At 37.7% G+C, this 9,632-nt stretch overlaps 1 protein-coding gene across 1 annotated transcript; it reads left to right on the top strand.

The window, feature by feature from the left end:
• Nucleotides 1-4,804: 4,804 nt before the first annotated feature.
• On the top strand, nucleotides 4,805-6,106 carry LOC107681312 (G-protein coupled receptor 183-like). The gene is made up of 2 exons (XM_016477588.1): nucleotides 4,805-4,823; nucleotides 5,049-6,106. The coding sequence occupies exon 2, from the start codon at nucleotides 5,053-5,055 to the stop codon at nucleotides 6,076-6,078; it is 1,026 nt and encodes a 341-aa protein (XP_016333074.1). The 5' UTR covers nucleotides 4,805-4,823; nucleotides 5,049-5,052; the 3' UTR covers nucleotides 6,079-6,106.
• Nucleotides 6,107-9,632: the final 3,526 nt, after the last annotated feature.

Here is a 9,632-nt window from a genome sequence, read left to right as displayed (position 1 = left end):
AAAAACCTAAAATCGCCTATAACTACGAAACCGATGGTCCAATCAACTTGAAAATTGTTATGCAGTGTCTTTGTCCAATGTGCCACAAGGGTCTATGAGGACATTTGTGTATCTAAAAAAAACATGGCCGCCATTGGCCAATGAAGTTTGAGCACCTATAAGACAAGGTTAACGCAGGCCGATCGGAATGAAACTCGGTGGGCATGTTCGACTCATGGCCCTAAAGGTCTGTAAGAATTTTGAAAGAAATCAGCCTCTAGTTGGCACTTACGAGTTTTATGCATCACGTGGTGTTTCACTACAATAGTCACTACAATAAATGGCACTACAATAGTTATAAAGGTTAAAAACACTATGGGCCCTAGCATACAGGCGCAATGCGGCGCCAGGCACGACGCAAGTGTTTTTTGCTAGTTTCAGCCCGATGCATTTGCGCCGATGTGTGCGCCCATGGGCGTGCTGGTCTGAAAACGAGGTGTGTTCAGGTGCATTGTTGGCGCGTTGCTATTTTGAAGCAACTGAAATAGACGGCACCTTTAACCAACTGGGCCCTATTTTAACGATCTAAGCCATTCCCTTTAAAAGCCAGTTGCACTCGCGCCATGGCGGATTCGCTATTTACATGGCGGAATTTGCAAGCGGAAAAACAGAGCGCTTCTCTAGTGAGGGAACGGATCTGCTTGTGTGCATAATTCTGATACATGCAAAGACTATCCATTATGACATGTAGGCATTTTTATATTTATGTACGCAATAATAATATTTTACATTTTAATCCTTTAATTTTTCATTTTTAAAAATGTTTGTGTGCTGCTGCGCGTCCCTGCGTATGTAATAAGCAAAGTGTACGTGCGTTGTGCACCCGCCTATAGGCGCATATTACTAAAGCGCTCTTTAAACAACAAAAAAAATATATATATATATTGCGCCAGACTTTAGACCAGGTTTTTGTTGGTCAATGGCGCAGTCTATTTCAGTTGCCTCAAAATAGCAGTGCGCCTGAACACACCTCGATTTCAGACCAGCACGCCCATGGGCGCACATATGAGCGCGAATGCATTTGCTATTTAAACAACGTGGTGCAGGACGTGAAAATGACAACTGCGTCGGGCTGAAACTAGCAAAAAACACGTGTGTCGCGTGCGCCGCATTGCGCCGGGTGTATGATAGGGCCCACTGAAACCTGGTTCTAAGTCAATGGCGCAATATTTTATTTTATTTATTTTTTTTTTAATTTAAAGAGCACGTTAGTATGCGTCTATAGGCGGGTGAACAACGTGCGTACACTCTGCTTATTACAAACACATGGGCGTGCAGCAGCGCACGGTGCACAAACAGGCCAAATATTAAAAATGAAAGGATTACAATGTAAAAGGTTATTATTGTGCCCTGCTTTAACCTCATGCACGAGCAGAACCTTTCCTCTCTGGAGAAGCGTTCAGTCTTTGCTTCTGCAAATTCCGCCATGTAAATAGTGAATCCGCCATGGTGCAAGCACAACTGGCCTTTAAAGGGAATGGGAGATGAGACTCTAATTGGTTTATTGCACGTTACGCCCAAAACACACCCATGACTCATTAAGAGTACAACCCTTTTGGACCATGCGCCCGACGCGGCGACCGTTTTTCCCGTCGTTAAACTAGCAAAAGTGGATTTGGACACGCACTAAGTGCGCTTGCGCCGTGCGCTTTAGGCCATGTGCTTAGATCGTTAAAATATGGTCCTATATGTCTATGATAAACTCCCTGAAACTGCAATTATATCCACTCATTCAGCTCACTAAAACAGTACTTTTCATAGGTTTTGCTTTTATATTTAGACATCATAAAATGACTGTTATAACATTTAAAATCACATAGAGTCAAACTTTACCACTTAATTTATACAGATTTATATCATTTTTGACAATTTTGCCAGATTTTGATTACAGTTAAACCTGAAAATGATCTATAAATTGTTAAAAAGAGATTTGCATTAAGCATTTTGTTACCTATCATTTATTTCAAATATCTATATCTGCAACAAAATGTGTGTGTGTGTGTGCGCATGTGTGTAAGCATGTTTATTTAGTATTAATATAATAGTTTAACCATTTAATTTCTGTGTGTGTGTCTCTGTGTGCGTATTCTCCATCATTGATGTGTTTTAGTGTCAGCCATACATTCCAGGTTGGCCTAGACACTAAAAGCATAGCACCTTAAAGGCCTTAAAGCGCTTGAACCCCAGTAATTGCTGTTTGCAGCAATATTTAGGGGTTCAAGCGTGTACTGCTGAAACCCTATTGTAATTGTAAAGATTATTATAATTATTATTATTATTATTATTATTCCACCGTAAAACTCGTGCAGACCAAACCGTAAATCCCAGAGACTTGAAACTTGGCCAGATGGTAGAGCTCAATTTGGGGAGAGACTGGCAAAGAAGATTTGAATGCAAAAGAGCTCATAACTCCTAGACTCCTAAAAAATAAACAGATAAATAAAAATCCATATGAATCAAGCGATTTAATCCAAGTCTTCTGAAGAGACACTGGTTTATTTGATAAACAGCTTTAATTTTGTCTTTTATTTCAAAATAAACATTAGTATCTTCATTTATGTTCCAAAAATAAATAAAAGTCTTATGGGCTTGGAATGACATGAGGGCGAGTAAATGAAGTTTCAGCTGGTTTTTACTCTTTAATTGAAGTAAATGGTTTTCGAGAGCAGTGAAAGGTCACTAATCGTCACCAGTCACTACCAGTTATGATGCAATTCACACAGGTCATAACACCAGTTCCTCGTGTGGACAGCATCTCAGATAATAGCATACTGTTGGTCAGTACTAGCTTTCATGCTTCAGTATAATCAGACACTTCCTGTTGACAAAATGAGTCTATTTTATGATTTTTGTCCCCTGAAAGTGATGACTCAGTATGAGACACATGAAAGTCAGTTCTTAGGAGTCTGACCTTTTTCTGTTTGTTCAGAAAGGGGAGGGAGGCCAGGATGAAACTGATTTGTAGGGAATTATGCATTTTACGTGCAACCTCATCTTCAGAAAAAGAAAAACGGGAAACCTGAATGAAGTCAGTCACTGTGTTTACTTTAGTGTTTACATCAAATTTCAAATCACTATGAGCTTGGAATTTTCTCCTAAAAAGGTTTTGATATAATATCATTCTTTTCACTTGAACCGGATTTCAAATGCAAATATTTTACAGAAAATATTGAAAGTAATTAAGGAAGTTAATTATTTCATTCACTATATTATTCATTCATGACAAAATGGGACTTTGCTCATAAAATGCTGCATAAAATGTGACCTGTAATCCTCCACATTTGTATTTGGGTATTATTTCACATTTTATGCATCAGGGGAATGGTCTCAATCATCCTCACAGGGCTCCAGCACCTAAGACACAGATGACAGTAATTATTAATGGATGTGAAAATTCCATGCCAAATGCCATGGCTACCAGGTGCAGCCTTTGTGCATGTAATTGATAGCAGTTGTTTAGCCAGTTTAATAAAATGCTTATAAGACATGCGAAGTTGAAGATTAAGACAGACATTTTCTTACTGCTTAAAGGGATAGTTCACCCAAAAATGAAAATTTGATGTTTATCTGCTTACCTCCAGGGCATCCAAGATGTAGGTGACTTTGTTTCTTCAGTAGAACACAAACAAAGATTTTTAACTCAAACCGTTGCAGTCTGTCAGTCATATAATGGAAGTGAATGGGAATCACGGCTTCGAGAGTAAAAAAAAAAACATACACAAACAAAACCAAATTAAACCCTGCGACTCGTGATGATACACTGATGTGTAAAGACATGAAACGATCGGTCTGTGCAAGAAACTGAACAGTATTTATATCGTTTTTTACCTCTGATTCACCGCAATGTCCGAACTGTCCTGAGCGTGTTCTCAACAGCCGGCTTCTTCTTGCTTTACGGCGGATCGCAGACTTATAAGTGCATTACCGCCACCTATCTCTCAAATGGACCATTGACTCTCTATCTACAATCTCAATTAGGAGTGTCAATGGTCCATTTGAGAGATAAGTGGCGGTAATGCACTTTTAAGTCTGCAATCTGCCGTAAGGCAAGAAGAAGAAAAGATGCGTCACACGCCGGCTGTCGAGGATGCGCTCAGGATGCGGTCAGGACAGTTCGGACATTGCAGTGATTTGTTTTCAGTTAAACTTGACACTTAAAGTGACTTCTGTTGGTCCGTCTAAAGCTCCCCGTGCCTGGGATGTGTTACATTTATCCTCATGGTTTTAAAAAGGGATGCTGTTAAGCCCTGCAAAAGAATACCTCAACATACTTGTTGGCATGTTAACTGGGTCAGTGCTGCAGAAATAGGAGCTTGTGGTTGTATGTGAGCTGTAATAACCAGAAAAAGTGTAGGCTATTATCGCAGGCGTTGTAACATGTTTCTTTGACTGTTAATAATGAAAAGATGAGTAAATACATTGACATTAAGACTACAGCAAACCTGGCCACTGGAACATTTAGTATATTTTAGCTGGAATTTCTCTGAATGTGTTAATGGCAAACAGTATTTATATAATATAGGTTTAATAATAATAATAAAAAAGTTATAGTAATTAAAACTGAAGGAAACAAATAAAACAAGACATTAAATAGGAAACAAAAATGACTATTTCACTCTAACAGAGATTTACAGGATATCTAACCTAACCTAACCTAACCCCAATTGAGCTTAACCAATCAGGTTTAAGGGGATGGGTTTCTTTTGAAGTAATTCAGCAAAAACGCTCACTAAGTCTGTCACATCACTATCCAATTCAAGAAGAGACAAACTATCAAACTTGCTGTGAGTATCAGACAATTATTGTGATTTACTGATGTGCAATCTTTTGGATCACAATATGATATTATATATATAAAACACTGTGCTCCAAAAGCTTCCACAACAATATATACATATTTAATTTTATTGAACATTTTTAAACATGAAGCAGATGCAAATGTTTTGGGATTTATTTCCACCATTTCAGCGGTCTTGTTAACAGTTTTGTATTTGCCCAAATGGTCTCAGGAACATGACAGATCAAGCTACACAACAGACAATGCCAATGAATGACAGCTACACAAACCAGACTTGCGACGTTTTCATCTACAAGGAGTCTGCTCGAGTCCTCTTTCCCATTTTCTATTGCCTGGTTTTTGTCATCAGCGTGGCAGGTAACAGCCTGGTCCTCTGCATCACCTGTCAGAAAAAGCAGAAGATGAATTCCACCACGATATATCTGATCAACCTGGCCATCTCCGACACCCTCTTCGCATTGGCTCTTCCCGGCAGGATCACCTACTACATCCGAGGCTTCGACTGGCCTTTTGGAGATTTCTTGTGCCGGCTGACTGCCATGATCTTCTACAGCAATACCTATGCTAGCATTGCCTTCATGACCTGCATCAGTGTAGATCGCTACTTGGCCATGCTGCACCGTCAGAGGTGTCAAAGACTGAGGAAAACCAAAGTTGTACGAGGTATCTGCATTCTGGCATGGGTGGTGGTTCTTCTTGAGACGTCCCCTCTGCTCTTCAAGAGCACCATGGAATACAAATCCAGTCATCGAACGTGCATGGAGTTCTCCAATTTTGATAGCCACATGATGGCAATAGGTCTTCTGTTCGCTTGCATTATAGGATTTTTCTTTCCATTGGGACTCATCCTGTGCTGCTACAGTCAGGTCAGCTGCAAGCTGTACAAGACTGCCAAGGAAAACCCAGTTACCAACAGCTCTGGAAGCAACAGCAGGGCCAAAAATATGATCATGCTCATTCTGCTGAGCTTTGTGGTGTGTTTCAGTCCCTACCACATCAACATCATGCAGTTTGCAGTGAGAAGGCTGAACAATGTGCCCTCTTGTGAGGGGTTAAAGACTTTGAAAATGTCCCTGCAGGTAACCGTTGCCATGATGAACTTTAACAGCTGCCTTGACCCTATTATTTACTTTTTTGCCATCAAAACGTACAAGCAGAGAGTCATGAGTCTTTTTAAGAGCTACATTTCCATTTCAGCATCCTCCAGGAGCATGCAGGAGAACAGCAGTAGTAATACATGAGGGCCAAAATTACACAATGAAAAATCTGATGGTGCAAACTGCAGAGGAAATATCTGCGCACGTGTGAAAATGCGGTTGGATAGCTGTAGAGTGCAGAGTTTCATACCTTATATTTCTGAGCAAATGGCATTCCATTTCTTATCATCGATGGTCTTTGAGTCTGTTATTTTGTTTTGGGATTTTTGACCACATTTTGTGTGAATTTAAGATATCTGACATAACAAGGTCACTGACATTCTGTTGGCATTTTTTTTTTTTTGTGGTCATTATAAATTTGAATATGAATCTAACATTAATTTAATACTCATATGCATTTATAACTGAACAATGTTCATTTGTTTGTGTAATATATTTCTTTGAATGATTAATATGCTGTTGGACCTTTTTTTTAATTGGTAATGTAGGACTGCCATTGACGTCAAATTAAATTCAGAGACTTAAAATGAAAATTGAAAATTCTGATTTCTGTTTTCAACTCCAAAACTCACATAAAGGTCAAGGAGGCAAGAAGAAATTGTGAGTAAGAATGGGTGATTAGGTAGGTGTATGTTAATATCTGTTGACATTTCTGTAAGCTGCTGTGTAAATACTATGTTTTGCTTTAAAGACGCTCACAATGTGTGTAACATTTTGGACAACCCCTATAACAGCATTTTCCATTTGGGAATTTAATGTAGCTGTCAATTGTGCTAAACAGGTTTCTTTGAATACCAATTAAAGAGGTTCATTTACAAGCTGTTGTGTTTTATTTCACGTATCATCTCCAGCTGCCTACGCAACAATGAAATAAATGAGAAAAATATTTTTGATGACCTAATCTGCCATGTAGTTATCAACCCCTGGGAATGCACAACAAGACTCTGAGCGTCACAAGAAGTTGTCATTAACCAGAATCATATCTCAGCGTTTCTTAGAATCATATGCCACTTGATTCAGTCTTTGTTGCTCTGACATATGAAACATATCAACTGAAACAGTGTTACTACGAAACAGAGATGACTTCACCATCACACTCTTCTGTGTGGGCATCAGGGACCAAAAAGCGTATGGCAGCACGTGTTTGATGGGAGCACGTGGGTGTTAAACACACACATGGCAGCAGTGTTCTTTTTCCTGCTTAATTTCACCTGAGCTTTAGAACAGGATATCAACATAACCACAAGCACATGAAGTGTCTTTTTTAGCTGCTACAGGTGGTTTACCAGGCTTTGTTGTGTATTCCATGAAGCTATGTGTCTATAAAAAAATGCGGAGAATGTGGCAAGCATGTAGCAGCCTACAAACACAAGGATGTAGGTGGCAGATAATGTGGGTGGCAAAATGGTCTTTGTAGAGGATATATACTCAGAGAATATAATTTGAATATAACAATGATTACAAATGCACAGTATCTGCTAAAGCATTAAATGGGTTTAATAACATGACATTTGTTCAACCTCATCACATGCTGTCACCCTCTAGTTTCCCAAAATATGTGGCACAAGACACTCACGGCAACAAAAAGTGTAAGTTAAATGAATACAATTTCTGTACTTCATTAAGTTAACCGGATCTCATGAATATTTATATAAAACTATTTCATATCTATTAAATATATCTTCCAGACAAAATTAGCAAAAATTAGTGAATAAATAATTAAATGGATCATATCTATCTATTTGTTTGTTTGTTTTTGCACCAATAAAGTCACATAATTTAGTTTTACATTAATATTTTCCACCCTAATTCTTCTCTGACCCCTAATTCAACCGGATGTTTTTTTGTCTACGCAAACGTCCTCTTCCTCTGTGAAATGAGTAACAGTGGTTTGCTGCATTCACACGTCCACCATAATTACCTAATCCCCGGTCAGAGCCAAGGAAAAAATGGTCTGATACATTTATTTATTTATTTAATATGCCAGTTGTTTATTTTTTTAATATGCCAGTTTTATTGTGGTATAATCTGTTTCAGATTTTGGGGAGGTAATCCAAACAATAACCTTTTTTGACCCAAATTAGCCTTAAAATCTTGTCTTTCCTAGTGACCTTTAAAAATGCAGATTGTTCTAGGCTTGTTGCCTTCATTTAGATTAATGGAGTTCAAAACTTCCATCAGTGATGACAAACAGATTGCCTGATATTCTGCTACAGAACTTCCCAGTTCAGCCTGGAAATCATAGACCTTATAGTCAGCGTCAAACTTAATGACAAAATATCTTTCCAATAAAAACCTTTCAGTAGACAAAAAAGTATTTTGAAAAGTATGTGATCTAGTACCTTTACAGTACGTACCATTGTAAAAACTGTACTCTATGTCTCAGTCTCAGTCTCCTTTTATCCATGTAAAGTTCAATATGGTGTCTGTCCTCCTGACTAAAGTCCTGACTAAAAATGTAAGCACCAAACTTAATCATGTGGTTTGTATGAACAATTATTCAAACTTTAATCTTGAAAGGAAAACTCACTTTTGCACAAAATAATGATGATATCAGTAATTTATTATCATCTTCCAATTTAAAATTGCCATAAAGTAGCATGTTATATTTCTGTATGATTTAAAATAATTTATGTATTATTTATTGGTGCTACTGCTCATATTTACAGCCTGAAGGAGGCATCATATACAGGCCAGAATGTCAAATTAAAGGAATAGTTCACCCAAAAATGAACATTTGCTGTAAATTTACTCACACTCAGGCCATCCAAGATGCAGCTTGTCACTTCACAAGACATTAACTGATGGACTGGGGTTGTGTGGATTATTGTGATGTTTATATTTGCTGTTTAAACTCTCATTTTGATGGCAGCCATTCACTGCAGAGGATCTACCGGTGAGCAAGTGATGTAATGCTAAATTTCTCCAAATCTGTTTAGATGAAAAAACAAACGCATCTACATCTTGGATGGCCCAAAGGTGAGTAATTTTTCAGCAAATTTTCATTTTTGGTGAACTATTACTTTAAAGTCATCCTCCATCCTATTTTCAACTCCTATTAGCTCAGTATGCCATACAGTCTCTGGTTAACTTTATAGTTTATAAGCACATATGAAAAGAACTATACAATGTATAGTTAAAGCTGTACAATGTTCGTGATTTATGATATAAAGTTATGACATTATATCAGGGCTGTCTTAGAATTAATGGATTTCCAATAGGTATGTAGCTGTGCAAATGGATGTTCACACTAAATATACTTTCAGGCTCATGCTAAGTACAGTATAACAAGACTGAATTCTATTGAATCCTAAAAAATGCACTAATGAAGCATTACTGCCATCTTGTGACTAAACACAGAAAACTTTGGGTACCAGTTATTGTGGACAAAATCATATTGGATTAATGTGGAAATTAGGGGCTGTTCAAATAAACTAAACAAAACAAATTTTAAATTGTATTATTATTATTTTTCAAAATAACTGAAAACTTTCGTGAAATTTAAAATTTCTTAGTAACAGGTACTGTTATTTGCAATATCTTATTAAGAAGCTACATAAGGATTACATCACTAGATGCATCCTTGATGTGTTTTTAAATGGCTGCAAAGTAAGGCCTTTCAAATCAAAACGTTCCAT

This window comes from Sinocyclocheilus anshuiensis, unplaced genomic scaffold (assembly GCF_001515605.1).
Source record: "Sinocyclocheilus anshuiensis isolate Anshui unplaced genomic scaffold, SAMN03320099.WGS_v1.1 scaffold1620, whole genome shotgun sequence".
In the NCBI taxonomy this organism is placed as follows: Eukaryota; Metazoa; Chordata; class Actinopteri; order Cypriniformes; family Cyprinidae; genus Sinocyclocheilus; species Sinocyclocheilus anshuiensis.
The sequence above is the reverse complement of the archived record's forward strand: the minus strand, read 5'-3'. Positions and strand labels throughout refer to the sequence as shown.

What these genes read in the sequence shown, in the direction of transcription:
- LOC107681312 (XM_016477588.1), top strand. Translation starts at nt 5,053, where the DNA reads ATGACAGATCAAGCTACACAACAGACAATGCCAATGAATGACAGCTAC.